Genomic DNA, 25,476 nt, shown 5'->3' with positions numbered 1-25,476 from the left:
CACGCTTTCCTAGTGACCTTGCAAATTTCCCAAATACTCCTTCTTCATTATGTACTTAGTGTCCTAACTGACCAGTGTAATGTCAGTCAAATATAATGATTACTATGTAATTTATGATCGGCATCCCAATTCTGTATGAACTCTTAAAGCACATACAGCCATTAAACAGGACATGCCTTGGTCAGCTAAGAAGACATGGATGGGAGACAGCAACTGGGGTGAGTAGCAGAAACTATGAATAAAATGTATATTGAGTAGAGAATGTAATACCTGTTGATTTCTTGCTTTTTGCTGCTAAAGGGACTGAACAATTAAACTATTTAACTGAAATTCACACAGATCTGGAAGACAGAAATATATTTACTCTGTTCTTTCTTTCATTATATACCACAGAAATTAAAATTCAAAAGATGTGGAGTCAGAGGTGATTCAAAACTGCCAATACTTGAGTCAGCTTGCTAGAGTATGAGCAGCCACAATGAGCACAGAATGTTTCATAAACGACCGAGCATTGTCCCAATGTTATAGTGCTTGGCAAAAAAAAAAAAAAAAAAAAAAAAAAAGACTTTTAAAAAAGGCAGAGTAGTCAGTAACCTTGCTGGCCTGTGATCAATAAATATCTCCTTGTGCAACTCACTGAAATATATTGTACTAATTGGTACCAGGTACCTTTTAATTTTACATTTTTTTCTAAAACTGTTGGAATATAATATGCAAGTCCTACTTAAAATGTATTTAGTATTTGGCAATTTGAAGAACATGTGGAGAAAACATGAATAGGTAAAACTTAACATTAATTCAGTTACACATGATTTTTCATTTTAATTATCATGAAAATAAGGCATGCTGTAAGTTAATTTAATCCTCTGATAATTCAGTTCAACACACACAGACTTTGTAATCAATTGAACTTTCTTCAAACCTGTGGTAGAATATTCATTTTAAAGGTCTACGAATAAACTGCAAAAAAATTCCTTCTCCATAAATATAGTATGTTCTATTCTTCCATCTCACAAACTTACTCTGCAAGAGATGTACTTTCTATTTATTATACGTGACTTAATTACAATTTTCATTGTTTTGTTTTGTTTTGTTTTTTAAATCTTAAATGCGCAACTGACTGCTGTAATGTAAGAACAAGTTTTGGTCATTGTAAGCCTAAAATCAAGTTTACTGTCTCCTCTGCATCATATTTACTACAACACACCTGCTTCTAATCTTTCAGAATAATATTCACCAGTGTTAAGGAAAACACCTCAATGAAATTTGACCCAATAACAGACAGTTTTCTGTCATCATGGAGTGCACATACTTGAATTGACATACTGTGACATACGACCAGCATATATAAACTGCTCAAAAGCTACAGGTGTATAATACGTGCATCACTGCAACATACATTATGGAATATGCACCACTGTCATGAAGACATCACAATTCACATTTATATAGAAAGCTGGTTTTCAGCCAAGTGCCATAATAGTTTATTCATGGGTACAGAGCATGCAGTTGATGTGCCAAAAAACCACTGGGGTTAACACAGTGATTACCAGGCCAGAGTCTATGTTGTGTCTGACAACTAAAGTGCAATGATCTGTCTCTAAACCAGCGAGTTAAACATTAACAAGACAGACTGTTATTATTTTTTCCTTCTTAAATACAAGGATCTCAGATACTAAATGGATAGAGATCATTTAAATGACTAGATAGATTATACAGGCCTCCTAACACCTTCCTTGAAGTGAAAGCAACTCACATACAGAACTGAAAAGTTGTCCAACTACAGCTCATACTGCACTGTCATCCCTACCAGACAACGTAGCAATTGGAAGTGACTCAGGAGACAATATAGTGACTGAAACCAACTCAAATTCCTATCAGAACTAGCCCACAGGTAAATGAAGTGATGGGGAAATGCTCATTTGATCTCTGTTCCTTATATTTTACAAGAAAGCCAGATTTTGTGGTTGGTTTCTACTTGGGATGGAAAAGTCACTAAAATAAGGTGCTAAGGTCACATAGAAGCATCAGATTGTAAGTACCAAAGGCACAAAAACAGCAATGAGAAAAAGAGTATCTAAGGAGGCCAATACCTACCACAGCAACATTGTCTTCTTGTATCACAAGTGTTCTGGAATCATTTTATCAGCTTCTTGTAGCAGCTGACTCAAATACACAAACTAATTTTCATAGGAATAAACAGATGAACACTGGCTTTGGGAGGCAATTTACAAGCAGTCCAGATGTACACGTCACAGTTTCTCACAAGTCACAAATTTTCCAGACCATGAATACGAGCAGACCAACTCATTATTCAAGAACTGAAAAATCCTTTTAAACAAGAAAATGTTCTAACAGTGTAGTGACATCTGACCACGTTGGCTGGTCAAAACCATCCTGCCTTCCCTCTTTTTGTCTTTCAATGCAGTCCTTCTCCTGACACATACCTAGGTTTCTCTTAAAATCCTTAATATTCTTCGTTTGAATTTCCCTTCCTATTAACTTATTGCCTTTGTTATTGGCCTTTGTATGAAAATATTTTGTTGACTTCCTATTTAGCATAAACCAAGGCCCAATTCTGTCCCTAATATTACCTACAGTAAAATTCCTTTTAATGTTAATGAAATCAGATGAGGTGGTTTTTGTACCTAGTTTATAAGAACTAAATTATCAGCAGTGATTCCAAATGTGAGAGAACTGTAGATACATATAGCTTTGAATCTTTTCTTAACAGCCCTATGGACCCCTCTCCAAGTCTTCATAAGCTCATCATATCCGCACCAATACTTTCCCACACTACCCCGGTCCATACTTCTTAAAGACATTATCACTATATTTTACTGAATGGGGAAAAATGTATTTCAAAAGGCTAGCTAACGATCTGATACACCTAAATGGAAATGCTAAGCTCAAATCAGAAGCAAGTCTGGTTTGAAACATACAGAGGTATCTCTGTACAGGCCTCTGGAAGACAAATATGTCTTCTTACTTCCCTACTGGCTACCTACTGAAAATATAGCCATTTCATAGAGCTACTCCAGCCTAGTCACTGGAACAACTTCTGCATGGCAATTTAGGACCCTGTTTCCATATGAAAACTCCATAAAGCAGCAGATTCTTTGGCTGTCTCACAAGTTCACTTCTTTTCTCACGTTCTCTGTCCATGTAGTAAAAAATGGCAGATAATTAATTCTACACCATTTGAAGTGACACACGTTTACAAAACAAGTAACTTGTAATAAACCTGCCTTTGTAACAATGAAATTCAAGAGCTTCACTGCCTGGCCAGCAACATAATGGAAGTGACACGGATGGGTCCTTACAGGAAAAACTAGGTGTTCATTTGCATTTCTGTGAGTTTAGTTTTCTTTCCACACTACCCTCACATTGCTCCCAGCCTCTGTCCTGGTGTTTCTGACACCACTCTTCAGCATTTATGCATCAACCTTACCCTCCACTGACTTTACAAATTAATTTTCTTCTGAAGGTATAGTTGAGATACTATTTCTATTGCTGTTTTCCTGGGTTTCTTTCTCCAACTGCTCAGTTCAAACAGTCAGTCTTACACCTTAGGGAATGCTTCAAGTCCAGCATTCCTTTTCATTCTTCTACTAAAGTGGCATCATCGAAGCATTCCTAATGGAAAGAACACCATTCCCTTCGCACTGTATTACACTGCCAAATGAAACAGGATGAATGCCAGCACATTTAATGACTATAAGTTATTCCTGTCTCGAGGGGGCTGGGAGACTCCATTCCTTTTCCCAGCCCTGCAAATTTATCTGTCACATGAGTTTTGTCGAATCACTTTTTATTTCAGTTTTCCCATCTGTAGAATAGGCATATTCATAAAAACTTTGTCTTGTAAAGTAGTCTGACGTTAGTGGGCAGCGAGAACTATATAAAGATGGGCTTGGTTTATTAATTCAATTTATAGAACAGTCCTGCATATATTTCCCTTCTCTCTCTTTCCTTCTTCCTTATCCTGCAAACCACATATCTGGTAATATGCTATTAGAGAGGGGAAGTAAGGTGTTTTGGGAATATTCTTGGCTCTGGTTATCACTTGCTGTCATAACAAAACAAGAAATCTGTGTGTGATCTTGGGAAAGTTACTTAATCTTCTAGATGCTTCAGACTTCCAATACATAAGATGATTATTAAGTGTATCTCATGAGGGTTGTGAAGTAAGAGGCAGCTATTAAACATTTTGATGTCACAGACTGAGGAGTCAACAGAAATGATAAATATTACTTTAATGTATTACCTCTTTTGCAAGCATTCTTCTTGCTGTGAAGAAGTTGCTCAATTCCAGAATCGTCTCTGTGACATAATTCTTCATGCAAAGGCATGTTGTGGAATGGCAGTTTCCTTCAGAAGAATCTTCCCAGTTCATAGCATTACAATCTGAAACACGATAAAGTAATATCTAATTGCTGGCAAAAGACAAAGTATTTTTTTAGTATGTTTTTTTCAGACTAAAAAATGCTTCTGTAGTTCTGTATATTTTTTATTTAGGAAGTGATTATTTTGTGTAAATGTTTCTTCAACACCTGCAACCCACAGATCATCCTTTTCGTTTATCTTCCTTCTTCATTGGGAATGATTCTTTATCCTTGCTGTTAACCATACCAATGTCAAAATAAGGAGTTGATTTTGTCCAACAGGTTTCTTGTTCAGAATAAAAACAAAGCATCATTGCCAAGTGTACACCATTGGTTTCCTTCTAGGGAGAAGCCTGACATACCTCTGTTTATGCTATAGACTATGCCTTGGGCATGTTTTGCTGATTGGGGCTGGCCAAAACTGTTCTGCTTTCCTGCTGCCTGTCATAGGCTAAATTGCAAACAATGGTGAGACCCAGCTCCCTTCGTTAATGACATATGTTGCTGAAAGGCACTGAGAGAATTTGAGTAAGATCAAATTTCAGACCAACCTTGAAACCAGATGCCCAAAACCAATAATGAAGAGAGAAAGCTATAGATAGAAAGCTAGTTTTTTAACCTTGTGAACATTATAGCCATGCTTGCTATAAAAGCAAAGTCAGAATTCCAGTATTAAAAATAATTTTCTGTGATCTTTAATTTAGTATGCTGCTTTTTCCTCATCTGTCACAAGTCACAAGAGCCCACAGAACAGTGAAATTAAGAAATAATTCAACAAATCTGAAAAAATTCTTTTGCAAAATATCATAAGCCTGATAAGTGAGAAGAATTAGGAACAAAGTAGGCCAAGGAACTAAGACTGAATATTCAGATCAGTTAACTGAATAACATGATAGCACAAGATATTTGGATGCTAGTAATTTTATATGGAATTTGCTACCAAATACTGTACTGTCTATCTGCGGCCCTCAGGCTTCATTCAACAAAAAACAAGATGAGAAAGACAGTAATATGAAATATTTCAGTTTTAATATATGCCAGAGTTAGGGTCTAAATCCATCATAAGGAACTTATTATTTCCAGTAGTTATGCATGTGAAATTTTGCTTTGTAGGAAAAAAAAAAAGTAAACAAAAATACGTAGTGATGTACCAAGGCGTAACTGGTGATACACATCTGCTGCTGTAGCATACACTAAGCCTTACTGGACGTAGATAAAAATTATAACTTTATTTGGGTAACTGTAAATTTTATTACTCTAGTAATAAAACTTAGATTATTAACCTAATAATAAATATGGTAGCCTAAGTAGAACAGATAGTCATATTTCACATCATGTGAGTAAACAGAGTTCACTGGCTGCTTTTTCATGAAATGCTATACAAGACAGAAATCAGGAGAAACACTAACTAAGCCAAGAGTTTTACACTACTGTGTAAGTGGAGCAAGTACAAAGAACGCCAGGCCCACAAAGGGTACGTTTTAGGAAAAAAAAGTCTGAAATATGTCTCCTTGAAAAATAAAATAAAATCTCACAAAACTCCTGGTTTTGCAAAGTTTAACAAAATTCTCCCCAACAATCTGGAAAAATTCCATGGATTTTGCTGAACATGGCAGTAATTCGTATACAGACCAGTTACAACTGAGCAGGAATATTCAGTGAGCTGTTAAGAACTGGGATGCTGAATCACTTTGGGGACCAATGTAATGGGCAATCTGTGACCAAAACTGATGGACTAAACTACTATTATGTCTGCTAGTATTGTAACTGGAGGAATACTCAAAATGGGACCAAAGTCACTGTTTGCAATTTACTAATTAAAACGACATGTAAAAATAAAAAAAAAATTGAAAAAGCATAATTCTTGAAATAACATCATTTGAAATAACATGATTTTTGACCAATATCTAAGTCAGTACCTCCCACTAAACTAGTTAATCCAGATTACCTGAGATAGCGATGGATTAGCCATAGTAGCAAGTTTGGTAAAAGGTGCCTATTTGCAGGACAAATAACCTGGAGCCAATGCACTCTGCATAACTATGAACTTTACATGTTTACTATGAAACAAACACACATGCTGAAATCATGCCAATGTGAAAACTTTGCAAAAAATGTAAAAGAAAAGGACTTGGAAACCAGGAAGAATTAAATGCTACGAGAAACAGTTATATATTCAGAGAAACAAACAAGAAAACAATATAATGTAAGCAAAAGCAGAAAGAAACATTTTCCATTTGGATATCGACCCATTATGTTAAGCCTACTGTTTGAGAAACAACTGCATCCTACCAGGCAGCCACTACATTTCCAGTTCTTTGTCTCCTGCAGCTCTTCCCACACCAACAAGAGAAAGGGTAATTTTGAACCAGGCCATGTATCTCTATCTTGTCAATAGGACAGAGACTCACAAGATCCTTTCTTTTTTTCCAAGTGCTTTGAATAGATCCAGTCTGGGAAAAGCAGCTCAAACCAGTGAACATCCATTCAAACTAGTAAGAGAAGGTTCAAAATATTTCAATGGAAGGCTGGAAAGACCCTTGAAGTCAAACCTCCCAAAGAAATTCTCCGCTTAGAGTAAAAACCTGTCAGGGTGAAAGAAACTCCCCTTCCTCAACATTTTTTTTAAACAAATGTTTCATTCTTTAATTTTTAAAATAATTTAATTCCAAAATATTCACTTGAGTAAAAAAATACAAACCATACAGATTTTATCTAAAGTAACATCTTTAATTATCCCAAGTCATTCTATTTGAAACTTAATTCAGTATAAAATTCTAACCCCTCATTCGTAGTGAAATCACTGATAGCAAAGATCAAAAAAAATAGAAGCAAATTTAATTTCAAGATTTAAAAAATGGCTCTGATTACTCCCATGGAAATTCTCTGGACTATTCTCTTGGATAAACAATTTCTATACTATAGTTCAGAGCAGCTATCCACTAGGACTGCAGTATTTAAGCAAGTTACACCCAGATTATAAACTGTTAAGTTTCCAGCGTAAACCTTCAATCATGACTATTGCCAGATGCACAGAATGCTTTTGCTAGATGGATGAGGATCCCTAACTTGGACACAATCATCTCTGCAAATACACAGATTTTTGAGAGCTCTTAAGACCCTTAGGCATCTGGTTCCCATTGACTTGCTATTGTGGCAAGGCACCTAACTCCCTTAGGTGTTTTTGAACAGTCAATCATAGGCAAGTTTTGTGTGGAAGATTTGATCTGTATTGTCCCTTTTCTAAGAACTGTTAGATCCAACTCTTCCTACAAAAAGCAAGGGAACAAACTCCAGACCTCAAGGGTCATAAGTTATCAGTTAACAGATCTTCACATATTTTCTAATGCTGGTGAGAATCAGCATTTCACAGAAAGAAAAACAAACACAAACAATAAATTTCCATTGTTTCACAAGTGTTATTTTCTCCATGCAGAGCACAAAACTCCAATACATTCATTAGAGCATAATTATTCCTTGATGCAGTTACAAATGTATTTCTCTCAAACTAAGGGTAACTATTGTAATATCAATAAATATGAGGATGCTTGCAGCGGTGGTTTCAGCTAAGAACAGTGGTTTTGCTGAAAAAAAATTAATATGAAATTGATTTTTTCCAGGTTTAATACTGGGTGTTCATTACCTTTTTCTTACCAAAAAAAAAAAAAGAAAAAAAAAAAAAAAAAGAAAAGAAAAGGGACCTTTACTAAAGAAGATCTGCCTTTCAGACTTTTGCCTTAATTCTAGGAATTCATCTTGACCCATCACCTTCATCCCATCCAAACATATGAATTATAAAGAATTTTTTTCCTGCTGGTTTTTAGATTTATGCAAATATCCTTTGTGCTAGAATCTCATATCTGTTGCTTTTTAAAAAAAAAGTGCTATACTTTTCTGCAAATACAATTCATTGGTTTAGTACTGCTATTTTCCTGTCTTATTGAGAAAACCAGTGGCAACATCTCAGGTTCAGGTATGAAATAGCATATTCTAATCCATATATTACCCATATTGAGATGCCTTTTGGATATACACAAATTCTCCAACCTTTGCCATTATACAAATAGTTCAGCACTGGGCCATGAACAAAGTTAGACAACCAAAATAACATGGAATTGATACGAAATACACAAATCCCAACTGCTGTGGAAAACTGCAACAGTAGATCAAAATATTTTGTTTTCTGGCCATTTGTCTAATTAAATACCCGTATTTTCTATAAAATGTGGGGGAAACTTCTTAAAGAACACCATTAAGTTAGAAACTATGGAGATAGGAAAAAAGATTAAGTCTGCATTTACTTGGCCTGTCCCTTCTGCAGAAATTATCAATATCAGGACAGTATCACAGTTACGGTAGTGGTTTCTGTGATACGAGAAGCTTACTGTCAGGAAGGTCCTAACAAAACCTGCCAGAGGCATTTCCCAGAGACAGGTACACAACTGATTATCAAGCAGCCTTCAATAGAAACTGAAATTATTTTACTGTGCTATGGATCCTATAAGCAGGTATAGCAGTTTTAATTATCTCCTTTCAGGGGATGTTATGACTGTAGATAACAAACTAGTGTTTTTGCATGTGTTTACATAAATAAACAAGCAAAATAAACCTTAATTTATTTTTTTTTAAAGGAAGAAAAATCCCTTTAAGGTTGTGTATTAACATTTGCTTGATTCAGCCATTTATCTGATTTTTTTTTCCATTGGATGTTTTTCTTGATGTACTAGGATGGAGAAAAGTAAAATATTTTAATCATTAATGAGATTAACTTATAACTCCACCATTCACTTAAGTAATGACTCTTACCATCCCACTCTCCCACATTTGCTTCACAGCAAAAAGGATGTTAATATGGAAAATTGAATTCCTTTGTAAATATTAACCAGTGAGCTTCTTAGCAAAGACTGAAAAAAATTTATGTATATATTCTGTGGTTTCCATTTCCTTGGCTTTATTGTTTTTATGTACATTCTCCCAGGACATTTCAGGTTATATGTCTGGAAGCCCCAGCCATTCAGCAGAGGAAAGGCTGAGCGAATAATGAGAAATGTGCTGGAAGAATTCACATAAAAGCTTTGGAGACATGAAAATGGAAACAACAGATACTTAAAAGCCTTATTGCTCAAAAAGAGAAATGTCTATCCAGCATGTGCATGTGTGTGTTATAACGTAGCTATCTCTGTATATGCAGACATGTATTATTTGTAAAGACAATATACAGAGCTATGAAGGAGCAATATTAGTGTATGTGATAATTTAAGATGTTCTCAGGATATTAGGGCAATGAAAGTGAAAAATCCAAGTAACTTAAGTTATTAGAACCCAGACATACATATAAATAGCTCTATACATAGTCGTATTGCATTGAGTTTTATATATCTTCTTTGTAAGTGAAAAATATAACCAATTCCAACATGAAAGTGTGTTTATAAGACCTCCCTGTACTCTTGTGAATGACAGCAATTAAACTGTCATGGAAACACACAGAATCTATGAGTAGGAAAGACTTTTGGGTTGCTGTTCTGAAATGTACAGATTTGCCTCTACCCCACCCCAGCACTTGTAAAAGACACTTTATTGTTGAACACTAAACACATGATGCTATAGACTAAGCTTAGTCCTAGCATGCTTGACTTGATACAAGCACCACGGCATTATATGTCAAAGTTACAAACCTTTAGCCATAGCCAGTGTTTTATGATTCAAGCTTTATGGAATATTATTTTCAGAGGATTCTGACAAGATACTCTATAAAACAGATAGCTCTTTAAGAGACATCTTAACAGGTACCCTGAAAAGGAAGGGATGCGTTCGTACTGCCTTAGAAAGCTGAATTTGTACACCTGATCCTATAATAGGAGCACTTAACTTAAGTCACTAGGAATTTTCTTGGCTCAACAGAAAACAAGCCTGGAAAAAGGCATGTAGATAAAGACTCTAATCAGTATATGCTGCAATCTATCAAACCCACTGCCACAACAGACAGCAAATGAAACCTCCACAAAAGGTATCACAAACAATGGCAAGTGATCAAAGCACACAACTAATACCTTCATGTCCATCAGCTGGGCAACATTAACTGACTGCATGCTCTTATCCCAAAGCAAACATAAGCTAAAATGCATTAGCTTAAACAACCTTAAGGCAAAACCAGTTGTAGGTAATATACACTGAACAACTGCAACTGATTTTAGAGTGCAAATAGGATCATTTAACATGGCTCACCTGGTGAGAGGGAGCTTCATAAGTGTGTAATAACTCCACTTCTAATTGACTATTCATAGTTAGTAAAAAGTGGTGTGATTTGCTGCTCAGTTTTACGTACATGTATGTCTAGAATACCGAAGAGCTACAACCTAGCTTAGTAACTTTGCTAGCATAGCCCTGACTCAGAGCATCAAAATTACAAATGAGGCTAGGCAGCAAAGTCTGTCTGTTTATATCAGTTCTCTGAAAGTTCAGTTTTGGTATAGCCAGGCATAGGCAAAATTCCTAAATTGGAGTGGGGTTCAGGTTATCTCAGTAGTGGCAGATATTATATATAGCAATCTTTCAACACATGGATTTTCAATCAGTTTTCACTCTAGTGCATTATATAACTGCTGCTTGATCATTGACATCAGCTACTGAAAATCAGAGGTCTGACTCATGACAACGGGCATTGCTATTAATACACTTGTGCGCTACAGTCAGCACGCGCAGGACTTACTACGCTATCCTAACTTAAGCATACCTTGAAGAGGTGTCAAGGGAAATCCCCTTGCTGACAGATATGCCTTTTGTACACTCTGAGGCTCACACTGATGTACAAATAAGTAGGTTCAATACCTTTATTATGCAGTTTGACCTCATACTAAAAACCCTCCACAGCCTTGCTAAATTTTGAGCTATCAGAAATTACATTGCTGAAAAATTCTAAAGCACCTCACCAGAACTTATGGAAGGGGTGACGTAGTCTGCCAGGTACTGGCTTGGCTAATAGCCTCATTTTTCCACAAGGTTTGTTGCAGAAATAGGAAGGAAATCTGCAACAATGGTCCAAAAGTTCACAGACCTCAATATACATAACGCACTCTATAATGAGGGGGGCAACTTTGTGCCTAGCATGCAATTTGAGGCAGATAAACAAACCTCCTTACATTTAACAACGATGCCAGAATATAGAAGATGATCACACATCTCTGTCAAGGTATTCATTTTTGTAATTTGAAGCAACACCTCCTACCTAAGGAAAGACCATTTTGGACTTTTATAATGCTAGCTATACTGAGTAAAGACAGTTCCAAATTTCTGTTCAGGAGAAATGGTTTAACTGTGTTACAGCCAATACGGCTTCTAAGAGGAAGGAAAACACAACAATGGAATACAGACTTCTGGCTACTTTGACCAATTTTGCTTCAAAACTGACATTCCCTGCCAGGGTGAATTTTACTGGCTCCATAATGAGAGTGAAGAAACTCACTAGTTGCATAAAACTTCATATGAATATTTTACTTGACTTCTCAGCTTAAATAAAACAGTGCAATAATTCATACAACATGCAGGGCTTGTGAAACAGTTTTGCAGTGCTTCACTGAAAAGTAGGCTTGTTTTTAGAGAGCTGTAGAAATGAATTCCCAGGTTCTGTATCTAACAGATGCTTTTCTTACTTGCTCAACAACTTTCTTTGTCATGTATCTTATCAACCAAAAGCCGTAGCGGAGAAATACTACAGCTCAACACAATGGTACATGAATACTCCCAAAGACCTTTAATTTAAAGCTCGTTTTAAAAATACAAATTAAAAAAATAGACTTTTGGAGAAAAAAAACAACAACCCAAAACCAAAACCCACAACACAAGAAATACTGGTTACTCCTATTCAAACTATTATAGCTACTTGCAAAAAGCATATAGCAAAGAGCTTCAACAGTCCAACATGCTGCAACTGTAAATCTGTGCTCTAGCCTGTCCTACAAACTATGCCCCATTCTTCTTAGCTTTTATATCACACAAAACAAAGATTACTTTTTAGTAACAAACGTGTAACTGAAGTGACAATTCTTCAAAACATTTGAAAAATACTACTTTAATATATTTCCCCATTTTCCATAGAAGGAAACCTCATGCACTGACACACATAGTCTTTATGATTTTTTTTAAGATAGTTTTGTGGATTCCATTTCTCATTAGGAAAAAAATAGACTGCATAGCTTATGTGCCATTAAATACACATAAAAACACAACTTCAAACAGTAGGAGAGACTACTACAAGTTATTAATAAGAGAAACAGATTGATATTAAACAACCAAAGGCTTATGTAAGGCCTAGAAGTAAACTTTTACGTGTTTTTTTTAAAAAGCAATCCAAGTTGAGCAGGAAAGCTCACGCGCGCGCACACACGCGTGTGCATGCATGCACACACCCACTCCTTTCCCCCATCCCATTCCCTAAGATTAACTACCTCCCCGCCTCAGCCTTGCAGTACTTGCCTGTTAAATATCTCCCCAGTATCTCATAGATGTTTCTCAGATACTATCTGTACACCTCAGCATTGTATAGGTACTTAAAATAATGCCTACACAACTCAACAACAATATCAAGTACCAACAAACAACGTGAGTTCATAAACAATACCTACAAAATGCAAACTTCAAAACTTAGTAATTTTGTTGTCAGTAGGGAAAACCTTAGGGCTATTAAAGCAATGATTTGGCTACAACTAAGACTGTTGAGAAAAGACAGAGTACTAGCATTTAAAAGTTACATTAAAATAATTCAGCTGTGAGAAAGAAACCAGATTAGTTCAATTTAATTTGATTACTATATGGCACCACCACCAGCAGATCAATCAACAGATAAATAGATTCCAGCCTTGCCATGAAAGATCCTGAAATATGTTCTGAGAGTGGTCAGGTTCCCAAATACCAACACAAAACTCAAAGCTGAAAGGGAGGCTCCTCAGTGGTGAGTGTGGAAAAAGAATTACCATTTTTGAGGGCTATGTAGTATAACAATTCATTACATGAATCATTACTGTGTCAGTGCTACCTTGTTTTTTTTTCATTTGTTCTTTGAATTCATCTTCAAATGCATTCTTATGTAGAGCTCTGCTGATTCTTCAGATGGGGGTCTATTTTTCATTATACGTATCTTCATCATGACTAGAAACTTCCCAATGCAGCTGCAATACCTAGAAATACACAGATGTCTGTTTGCATAAGCTATTTTATTACAGAGATGTCACATTGTACCGCCTTCATGAAAAATGCTGATATTTGGACTATTCACCATAACTTGACATAAAATAAAGTGCTGAAATGTTCAGTTTTTCATAGAACAGAAATTACTTTTTTCAGTTAGCTCTACAGAGACCCATTAGAACACACAGACCATCTCTCTTCCCATGCAAGAGTATTCCAGATACCATATTACTCAGTGCTTTTTCCAGTCTGGTTGGATTTTCACAACGTGTTTTTGTTAGTTTCCTGCTGCTCCAAATGTGATTATTTGGTTTCTTTCAACTGAAACATACAGAGATATTCGCAGGATTTATACTTTACCCAATAAAGAAAAAGACCAGTTATGTCAAAGATGTCCTGTGAAAAGTTTTCTAAAGTAAAGGGAAATATCTCTATGACATGGAGCATATGCACCTCCAAAAATATCACTCATTAAAATAGAATGTGGGTCTGGAATTCACTGGAACTGTTTTTGTCCTTTATGTCGCAGTACTTAAGTGAAGAGATACCGTATTAAACCTAACCAAGGGGCCAAAGGATGTAATCATATGCTAACCACTTCAGGTTTCTGTCACTTTTCTTTGAAGTAAAGCATTATGTAACATGCCCCAAAGTGTTGCACTCAACTGTGTGTAACTGAAAAGTTCGCATGTTTTATCTTCTCTTCAATGTATTAGTTTATAATATGTTTTGGAATATATGGGCAAGGCAGATGATAGGTAAGTATGAATTTATTCATAACAAAAGCAATGCCATTGTTAACGATGCAACAAATCTCTAGCCACCTGAGGCCAATATTACATTTATTACCTAAGAAATAGTTGACAGAAAGCTTAAAAGATTATTTTTTTTTCAGGAGAATAACATCAGTTTTAGAATGATACCTTTAAATACAATTCATAGACACTGAGGGATTGTTATGAGCTACTTCAACCAAAAGTGCCATAGAATTTCACTCTAATTCCTGTATTAGGCCTTTAACCTACAGGTGATCTAGAACATCAAACCTATAACCCCACTGGGTTTTTTTAATAGATGGCTGAAACAAGAAAATAGGATAAGAACTCAGATGAGAGCTCTGTTTTCTTGAGAGAACTTGAGAAAGACCTTTCCTGAACAGCCATCTCTGGCAGTCCAGGAGAGGGTTTGAAGAGGGGAGACTAGTATCTAAACTCTTACTTAGAATTTTTTCATTCTCTCTTTTGCTTTATTTTTTAAGTATGATGTGAACTAAAGAAGCCCATCACCGCCAGCTAGCAGTTACCTTTAGGGCAGTGGACTGTAGCCAGGGGACAAGGTCTGAGCATGTTCTTAGCAAGGCAGGGGACTCTAATGGGTTCAGTGGCTCTGTTGACTTGCTTCAGTTTTGCTTAGTGGAAAAGAAAGCGCTAGAAGCATGTTGTGGGCCACTTTCTTGTCAGCCATCTTTGTCTGAAGTCAGGTATACCTCGGAGGCTCCAAGACTTGTGTTCCTTATTATCTGAGCTGAAGAATATTTGCTACCAGGAGTCTGTTGCACACTCCATCACCCAGAAATGCAGTTCATATAGATAACAAACAGGGGGAACCATTTGCAGCACCAAGATGTGTGGAAGAAAACCCGCATTCTGCCTAAGAGTGTTATGGTTTGCTTTATAGTCTTGCAGCTTGCAGCGTTACACTTTGGTTTCTGTTGCTGGTTCCTGCAAAATTCCAGTCAAAATTCATTTACTCTGCCAGGTGTTGTTGCTCTTGCCTTTCAGAAAGCCCTGACCAAAGCATTTGATAGGCAGGCTGGCAGGGGGATTTGTCGTTCCCCCACTACCGTGACCCCAGAGCTGGGCCACGGGGCCACATCCTGCCCGGCACGCGTAAGGTGGGAACGCCTCCCCTCAGCCTCCCTCAGTGCAACCCAGCCCCGGCGACTGCCCTCAGCCCCCCGGCACTGCTGCAGCCCCGCTCTGGGCCCAGACAGCAGCACCAGATGCTCACCGAGCCTCTCCGCTGCCTTCATGCAGGCTCAGAAGCTGGGATTATACAACAGGGCTCCTGAGCTCCCTGAGGAGCACCCGGCAGTTCCTGAGGCTGTGCCAGCACCCGCCGCTTTCCCACCGCTGCCTCATCCCCTCAGGAGCGGGCACGTGGGGGGCTCCTGTGGAAGGTGCCAGATGCCAGGCCGTCCTGCTCCCTTCCATGCCATGAAGGAATGCTGAGCTTTGTGAGTCTGTTGCTCCCTTCCACGCCATGAGGGAATGCTGAGTGTAGCGGGTCTGTTGTGGGGATGAGGATGGAGGGAGAGAACCCACCTCCCCACCAAGAAGCCCTCGAGGTGGAGGACATGAGGGAAGCACCCAGGAAGAACTGCTCCAACAGGTAGGCTGCGTCCTGTGAGCTGTGCCTAATAGCCCCAGCCTGCCATGTAAAACTGTTCTTCAGGTGTCAGAAGCGGGAAAGAGGGAAGGGGTCCCCTCGCTAGAAAGCAGTGCTTGTGGCATGTTTCTACCATGTCCATGTAGGAAACCATGGCTGTGAGGGCTAACGCCATAGGTGTTAGCCATTACCTCTGCAGGCAGTCAGAGGCCTAGCTCTGGTACGCATGGAAGGACAGGTACCCTGAGGAACCACTAACAAGTGCCAAAGCCTTTAGCTGGCAGGCCAGTGAAGTGAGCCCAGCTGTGTGGGCTGGGCAGGGTTTGGCCCTGGTAGGGTGCTGAGCTGCGGGCAGCGCTGGAAAGCCAGCTCAGCTGAGCTCGGCCATGGCTTATGGATGTATCACAGAAAACAGGAAAATACCCTCAAATGTGAGGCATGGGACATTTGCTCCTGAAGAACTTTGTTTTTGAAGGGGAATTTAGGGATGTTTTTCTATGGCTTATTCCAAGTCTCTTAGCGGTTTCCTGCAGTTTGTTTTATCTTCGTAACCGCGCTTGCTTTTTAACTTTGATTCGCCTCGGTTTCTGCCGCCGTTCTCTGAGAGATGCGAGACAAATGCGGGAGGGCGGTTAAAGTCTCCTTTAAGGGAAGATACTAGTACATCGGCTTGACGTCCGATTCAGCCAATAGAGTTACAGAGGCCCTCCCTCCCAGGCGCGGGATTGGCTCTGGTTCCCGCCGAGAGGCGGCAGTTCTGCTCAAACCGGTGGCGCCAAGGCTGGAGCCGCGCGCGATGGAGGCTGTGCTAGCGCAGGTGGAGCAGCTGCCCGCGCTCTTGGCTGTTTCCCGCTCCGCGCTGGTGCGGGACTGGGACGCCCAGATCCTGGACAGGGCTCTTGAGTGGGGCCGGTATTTCCAGCATCTCCACGATCGCTTCCTCACCCGGCCTCGGCTCCGGGAGGCCCTTGGGCGGCGGCTGCGGCGGGGTCAGCCGAGCTCTCTGCTCGGCTTCCCGCAGCTGGGACGCTGCCCGCAGCTGCTGGGCCTGGCTCTGCTGGAGAACCGCGCTCTGCCGCCCACCGCCTGCCGCCGCCTGCTGCTCTGCCTGCTGCAGCCTCTGGGTGCGGAGGCCGACGCCGACCCCCGCAGCCTGCCTCTCCTCGCCCGCCGGAAGGCCGCCTCCCGCCTGCTGGCGCTGCCCGGCGGCCCGCCGCGGTCCCTGGAGAGGACTGAGCCGCAGCTGCAAGCGGAGGCGCAGCTTCTTCTGGTTCGGCTGCGGGAGGAGGAGCAGGAGATCGTGCTGGCCAGCGAGGCCGAGGGGCTGCAACGCTGGCTCTCAGGTGTCCTGGAGCAGCTTCCCCAGCCCCGGGCCTTCCGGGTGGTGGCGGCGGCGCTGCTGCTGCTGGGGCAGGGCAGTAGCTCTGAGCAGGCCGGAGGCGGGGTTCGGGATGGGAACAGCCTAGACGGAAACCAGGCGAGTGCAACAGGAGGTGAATGTGTTGCCGGGCCCCTGCTTTCCTGGCTGCTGGGGAATCTCGAGCGATTTTCTGCATTCTGCCGTTTCCTCCCAGGCTCCCTTCTTGCTTCCCTTGCCGGTCACTATTCCCAGTTAAGCAGACCTTATTTGGACCTCTTAACCACCTGGGGAAGCCTCTTGCTCTATGACCCCTTGCAGGGACGGTGGGTTAAAAGTTGTCTTGACAAAGCTGGATTGTCCTGGGAGGAGCTGAGGGAGCGCTTCGGGTACCTCTGTCGGGGATCTGTGCTACTCAGGGAACAGACTCAAGCTGCTCTGAAACTCCTGAAGGCACAGGATGGAGACTTTAAAGTCTGTGGCCTAAGTGTGTGGACTGACTTACTGATGGAAGTAGAGGAATATCTGAGGAAAGAAGCAGAGCGCTGACGCATGAATCCAAAAGCAATGTGAAAACTTCTGAAATCCAGCAAATTTGCTTAACTCTTTGATTTGAAAGATAAGAAAATCATACCTCACTTTGGGTTGAAAACCAAGTACTGTTGTGACTGCTGTTTCTGACTGCACATGAATTCTCTCAGGGAGGCCTGGTGCTTTCTTGTAGTTGTGCTCTCAATTCTGGTCACTGCAGGAAATGTCTTCAGTACTTTCTGCTCACCTAATAAAATGAAGAAAATGCTTTCTGTTTGAAATATAGAATAGTTTTCTCTTTAGAATATATTATAGTTCAGATATGGTCATGACAGTGGAGTGTCTAACTGTGGGAGGCTAACCAAAAGCTCGAAGGGAAGGTGGAGTTTCAAACATGAAAACCCTAAATACAGAGTTAATATAGTCGTGGTTATCTTCATTGGGCTGTCTGCTCTGGTGGCCACTTTCCGTGCTTGTATAGCTCTGGCATGTGACTTGCCCCCTGGGTCTAAGTGAAGGTGAGATGAAGCCAGCTGGGAAGTTTATTGAAAAGTTCCAAAATTAGAAGGCTTTATTAGTTGCTCTACTATATGATATGCAAGTATTTCCTAAGAAAATGGCAGTAAAAGGTGGGGTGTTCTGTGTGGTTTTCTTCCCTTTTTGATGATCTGTTACATGATTTCTATTTTTTTGTGGAGCAGAAGTGAGTGGGCAACAAACTTTTTTAAGAGATGACAATTTTTTTTTCTTCATTCTTTTCTGTTTCATCAGTTTCTGTGGACAACACTTGATCAGGGTAGTTTCTGTCTTACCTTATCACTGTCATTTAAAATGAGTATTGTAATGCAGAGGTAACGTGTCCATGTATATTTAAGTCTGTAAGCAATTATTTCTAAGAGTTAAGTGTGATAAGAGAATAGTTGAGGAACATGGGAGAAATGTGTGTGAATACCACAGAAAGAGGTCTTCATTAATCTCTTGTGTGGAGTACCCATCAGAGTTCCTGTAGCCCCTGTTCTTGCAAGATCACTTGAGACATCTCTTTCCTCTGTTGCTGAAGTCTCTTTAGGAAGAGTTAAAGTGCTTTGTTTCTGCTTATAAGCTTAAAAAAGAACAAGATATTAGAAAGTATAAACTGGATTGAAGGTAATTAATAGTTTGTATTACAGCATAAACCAGCATATACAACTATGGCAGATATTTTTTCACAACAAAACTGGAGGGGGAAAGATCTTGTGAATCTGAAAGGGAAATGAGTAGTTCAAGGGGTTGCATAGTGTTTATCTGGGAAAAGAAAGAATGCCTACTCTAACATTTATAGAAACAGTAAAAGACACATGTAAGTTCTTATTCTTCCCCCTCATGTAAAAAAAGATATGCTCAAGGGTAGCACACTTTAAATAGTTAAAAGGACATGCTGCTAATCTCCTATCAAAAATATGACTGTTTTCTTTGGATTCTTTGCTACGTCATGTCAGTGAAGCAGTGAAGTTGTCAAGATCTGCAGATGAACATATTATAAAAGCAACAGCTAGAGCTGTGGCAGTTGTCTTGCTCTTTTTTTTAAATGGTATTGGCCCCCCTTCTGGAACTTGCGGTCCTGTTCAGTCTTAAAAGACAGCACTGTGTTAGTGGACCTCAGGACTTGGTCAGTGTTTCTGTGGTATCGAAAGGAATATGAACACTGTCTCTTAAGTGTTTAAAACTGCTTGGAAGTATAAAGCAAGAGGTTTGAACTTATGTTGTCTAGCAACAGTTCCCTGCGTTATGTAGTTTTGGCATTTGGTATGGAAACTCTCCACTTGAGCTTGCTCTTAACGCTTTTAACAGGCATAAGGGTTTTTGTCTGTTAGAATACTTTCCGCTATCAGCGGTTCCTGATGAATGATATACCCAAAGATACTAGTGCAAGCCATTCCCTTCTCTACAGCTATATGTTAGGGATGAATATCAAATGTTGAAGTAGTGTTACACATGTTATAGTAACAAAACTGATTTTATCAGTATTCTTTTCTTCTGCATGGAGACCTAATGGGACAAGTTGGGTAGAAGCTTCTGGCATTCCCTCTCATAGTGAGGGATAATTGAACTCAACTAGTTAAGAACTTGCTGTTCCCTTGTACCTGAGTCTGTGACAAATGCCGATGAGAGTCAAGTTTTGGTTTTGCTTGTCAGGGTAGATATGTTTCCCAATGTACTCAGCTTGTTGACCATGAATTAAATCTCATAGCAACTTTTAACTATTTCTTGGAGAAACCTGATGGTTGTAGTGAGTTTATGCTTGCACTATTTCAAGTCTTGCTTTTTGATAAGCTTTCTCTTATAAAATTCAGTTGCTGAAGACAGATGTCGTCTTTCCAAATAATTATTACGCCTTTTAGTTGCTAACTGCAACTGCAGAATCTTCTACTAGAGTAGCTAGGAAGTAATAAGCCCTTCAGTGTGACTTTATTAAGAAAGAAATAATTGGAAGGGGCAGGCAAGGCATAGGCCAGTGCAGACCATATATATTTGATTTCCAATTCTGTCCTCTTCATAGGAAACCCGAATAGTAAAAGGTAGTTTAGCCTTTGTGAGGCAGAAGCACCTGCTTATAGCAATTTCACAAAAATGTTCTAATCTGTCCCAAATACATTATAAAGAGGTGCCAGATCTATGATTACCGAATTCCAAAATCCATATGGCTTCTATTGAAATAAATGCACCAGTCCACATCCCCTATTATTTCAGCATGCTTGTCAAGTTTGCCAAGTAGCTGTGCAAATGACGATTAATGAAAAAATTTTGGAACTCCTTTTTTAATAAAAATATAAACAGGAAAGTAAGAAGTGTGATGTCTGTAACCTCTTCCCGCTATATTTGCAGCTGGTGTTTGCATGCTGAAGTCTGTAGCCCAAATTTGCAGACTCTTGACCTAAACAATCGCCGCTATCATGGGAAGTACTACAGGCTCTTCCCCTACTGCTGCCTTCTCTTTTTTTTTTTTTTTTTTTAACTAATAGAGAGAAACCGATCTCTACTATTTTCTCTCTTAAAACAATGGTAAAAAAAAAAGTGTTCCTGTTTTTGAAGGGTGGTAAGGGTCGAGAAATGAATCGGGAAAATTTTACTTGCCCAATAAATAGCTAAGATGGATACATTTTGCTACTATTGATATTTTTTTTAAGTAATAAGTGGAAACATTTTACCTTTCATCAAATGGTACAGTAAGCCTCCACAAGTGATAGACATACTAGGAGGTGTCTGGATACTTGTATACTTTTTTTATTATTTTTCTGGTGACCTGTCCGTTTACTTTGTAATAACCCTACTAAGCACAGTCTAGAAGAAAACATGTTCTTTTGGTAACTGGCAGTATGTATCTTGGTCAGGGGTCCTCAAACTACGGCCCGCAGGCTGGATATGGCCCCTGGTATTTACAGAACCTCACTGCCAGGGGTTGTGGGGGGAAACCAAGCAGCCGCAGATATAACTTTCTGCCACTTCATCCGCACGCCAGCCCCCCGTTTAAAAAGTTTGAGGGCCCCTGTTCTAGATAGTAGAATAAGGTTAAACAGTGTAGAATGAATTATTCATTTAGGAAAAAAAATATAACCAGAGTACTCTCGGATGAATACATGAGCCTGATTGTGATTGAAAAAACGCATGTTAAATTCAGAATGTCCAGTCAAAATGTTCAAATTTAACAATGCATTTAAGTGAATTCTTGTTTTGCACACAAGGTTTCTTCTCCCCACCCCCGAAACTACGTGAATAAGGATCTAATCTTCTTCAGTGACAATGATGAGTTTTGGGGGTTTGTTGGGTGTGTGTTGTCCCCATCCCCCCCCGCATGTAAGAGAATATTTAAGGTCATGAAGACAGACTAATATTTTGATCATATGGCAGTAGTATTTTCGGATACTGTTTATCTAGAAAGCAAAGTTATAGTTGTATGGTTAATTTTAGTTCTGCTGTCCTTGAAAAATTGAAGATTTGAAGCTAAAATCTATTTCTCTTGAATAATTTGGATGAATGACCCATTGCAGAGTGCCAGTGAAGGCCCAACAGCGTCACCATGCAGAGTACAGCAAAAAGCAGTAGCATGGGAGTCACCTGCTTGAAAAGCTTACTTAGTTCAATTGGGAAGAGTTACAGAAAAATGAATAAAAAGCAAGTGGAGATGGTGAGGAGAAAAGGCAGAAAACTGCTCCCTTATGAAGGCCTTGGAGAAAAGGTAGATTTCCCCTTCACCGAAACTGAATGGCTTTGCTACTGCTGGGGACAGCTTTGGCTCTGAATGTTCTGATTAAAAAGAAAATAAATCTAAAGGCTTTTGATGTTGGCTGCTCTGCTAAAGCACTCAGCCTCTGGGTTCCCTAATGACCACTTGGATCAATGGTTTAACAGGCAAGAATATTAAGGTAGTGAATGAGAAATGTAGCTGTATGTTACAGAGTAGGAAACTGCTTATTTAAATAGGGTTGCTCTTGCAGGGGTGAGAGCAAAAGAACAATATTCTATCTGCTCTGATATATAATAGACTGGAATAATCACAAGTATGGTCAGGAAATGTAGCTTTTATCCGTTAATAATTAATATAAATCCTTCTCACAAGCTGTTTGCTTCCACTATTGTATCTGTCTCGTGAGGGATAAAATGTTATTTTGACCAAACACATCATTCTCTATTAATCAGTTATGTGCCTGTACTGAATTTCAGATTAAGAGATGACAGACAACCTGGAAACAATTATGAGTTTGCTCTCCCTTACCTATATATTTTTTAAAATGTCTCAGAGAAAAAGATGACCGTAACAATGAACTAGACTAGTGATAAACACATAGTTAACATGAATTCTTTTTCATCATTTCTCAAATGTAGCCTCCAAAGATGTTAAGCTGGTTAACGTAGCTACTACTTCAATATTGAATTCATTCATGTACCAATACCACTTTAAGTCCTTGTGTGCCTGTACCTTAGAGTTACTGACACAACTTTCTATGTTTACTGATATCCTAATAGTGTTTCATTGCGTCGGTTTTTTAAAAGCTAGTGATCTTTGTCCCTAAATCTCTATTTAGGGTGTTGGCATTTTATTTACTGTTAGTGTTTTGAATCTTCTCAGATACCACAGAGGGTGGCAGCAGAGTCTGTCTGCGCAGGTGGGCTTGGACTTCTGATCCAAGGGGAGTCCAAGCTTGTGGCCCATTTCTAGAAGCAGAAGAGATGCAGGGAGTAAATACCCACTGTTGTGCTACCCGCTCAGAAGTTTCCAGTTGAAAAACCCCATTGAGAGTTTATTTTGTCCTTGCAATTCTGACTTTACCAGCCCTTTTATTTTCATGTAGGATCAGGTAATAATATAAACTGTATCCCCTAACTGTCTCTATCCACAGACCTGTTTTATTAATAATATTAGGTATTCAGCTCTTAAATTCCTTTCCTATTGCATGATAAATTCCTGTAGTATTATGTGATCAATTTACTGTAACCCTTAACTAGGACATTTTACCAGAAATGATAGCAGTATGCACTGAACAGAGAATGTAGCAATCAAATTCTGAATTTCAGCTTAAAATGCTCCTTCCTATTATATTTCTCCCTCCGGGAAGAAAGTCCAGGATGAATGCTCAGACATGGGCTGTTCATAGTGCGTAGCTCACAAAGAGGCTAATCCCAGCATCTGATAAAGCGTTATTTAAGTTCTTGGCAGTCATCGTGAGTTTTAAATCACACCACAAAGATTCCGTTTCAATGTTTTCCTAAGGATCGTTTCCAGGAATGAAATGATATGATCTGCTTTTACCTGCACATTTGTACCCCTGTTCTTCTTATGGCGTGTTAGACTTTATGACTATCTGAACAGGAAATTGTAATTGTGGTCTTGAGTTTCTGTACATAGTGCTTCTCTCAACATAAAGTTAGCAATGGACGAAAATGATTGTGCTTTCTATTGTGTGTGATAAAAGTTACACCCATGATAATAAGCTAGCAATATAAGACTAATTGTTGTATGATCCAATTGTCAGTTAAATGTATCAAGAAATACTTTATTTTAATGCTGAATATCTGGGGAAAGTTGTGTGGGTTTATTTGTTCTGCTCTCATAGGAGGCGATAATGAATCTTCTAGAAATACCATAAGGCCAAAATGTAAATGCAACCTGCATTTCCAATACCTTGAGGCAGTGAAGTCATTAATATTTGCTTATTAATGTAAATGAGCTAGGTAAGAACAATTGATTTCTTCTAGGAATTAATTGGACATGATCAATCCCTAAAACAAGTGTGACAAGAAGGTCATTCATCAGCTGCTTAATGTTGCAGTAGCCTAAGCTTGTCCTTTCAGCTAGGAAAAGACGCCATGCCTGGAGGAAAAGGCTTTTAAGTTGTTTTAATGACAAAAAAATGTGTACTGTTGTCACTCAGAGCCTCACCATTCTTGATGTTGAGGTGAAAGTTGCTGAGTTGATGTTTTTTGTAATTTGCCTTGTAAATGGTATATCTTTTCAAGCTTAAATTTCTGTTACATAGTAAAAATAGAAGGTGTAAAGAAAGCTAAATACAATAATGCATTAAGAGTGACAATCAGCTGCTTTGTCTGGCCCAAACGTTTGAGAAGACAGAGTTGTCTCTCCACCTACAGAAACACCACCAGGGTTTGTGTCCTACCAAAGCAGCTGTCTTTGTATGCTAGAAGGGCTGATGGTGCCTGTGAAGATGTGCTTAGCATTCTGCCGACTTGGAATTTTTTGTTGGCTTGGAGGAACATTTTTCCTGCTTGAAACTAAGGGCCTCAACAGCTACACAGGGATCTTTAGGCACTGGAAGTGATAAGCAAGAAAAAGTCATCATTTAATTTATGTCTCGATCTTTTTGTGAGTCACTTGTGTAAGAAGATGCTTTTTAGTGGATTCTACCAATGAAATTATCTGACCCATCATTTGTTTATTTGCTTCAGGTTAGTTTGAGCACTGAATTCACCTCCAATTTGCCTAGGTTTTTTGCTTTTTTGATCACAGATTTGCTTTCCCCCAGATGCAACAAGCACCTTCCCTTCTATTCCTCATAAATGTGCACAAAAACCTGTTAAGGCTGAAAGATAATATACATTAAGGGAACACCAGGGTGACCATAGTGCAGAAAATAATTTCTATAATGTGAAACTAGTATTCCTTACCACTACTGGAGTAGTCAAGTAAATAAGTTTTCCTAGTTCTAAATGTTTTTTACAATAAGTTACTGCATGAAACAAAATTTAAAAAACTGACAAAAAACCCCTACACCTTCAGATGGTATGTCAAACCATCATTTAACCTAAAAAGCACAGATAAGTTGCGGCAGCAGGAAGTGAAAGCTTGAAACGGTTGTGGTTTACAGTGCTTGCTTGCAATCATTTGCAGACGCTTGGTGTTTTCCTAAAATATGCTTTCTTATTTCAAGCTCAAGTTTCATGGCTAGAAGTAGGACCAAGCAAGAAAAGTCCTATGGCCTGTTATGGGGAAAAGTAAGGATTAAAAACAAAGATGAAAAGTAAAGAAGCAACAATTTATCATATTGGTTATTGGTATGAATCTGTATTATGAATCTTCTTGATAAAAGAATTGCAAAGTTATGTGGCTGTTCTCAAGGCTGCATGTTTCTGGGTTGT

The 25,476-nt window shown here is 39.1% G+C and overlaps 1 protein-coding gene across 1 annotated transcript; it reads left to right on the top strand.

The window, feature by feature from the left end:
• Positions 1-3: 3 nt before the first annotated feature.
• Positions 4-25,194, top strand: FANCF (FA complementation group F). Its single transcript, XM_080405372.1, has one exon. The coding sequence runs from the start codon at positions 16,753-16,755 to the stop codon at positions 17,860-17,862; it is 1,110 nt and encodes a 369-aa protein (XP_080261498.1). The 5' UTR covers positions 4-16,752; the 3' UTR covers positions 17,863-25,194.
• The last annotated feature ends 282 nt before the right edge of the window (positions 25,195-25,476 follow it).

Source organism: Falco punctatus (assembly GCF_963210335.1).
Source record: "Falco punctatus genome assembly, chromosome: 10".
Taxonomy (NCBI): domain Eukaryota; kingdom Metazoa; phylum Chordata; class Aves; order Falconiformes; family Falconidae; genus Falco; species Falco punctatus.
The sequence above is the reverse complement of the archived record's forward strand: the minus strand, read 5'-3'. Positions and strand labels throughout refer to the sequence as shown.

Bases quoted from the DNA above. Each gene is read 5' to 3' on its own strand.
- FANCF (XM_080405372.1), top strand. From the start codon at position 16,753: ATGGAGGCTGTGCTAGCGCAGGTGGAGCAGCTGCCCGCGCTCTTGGCT.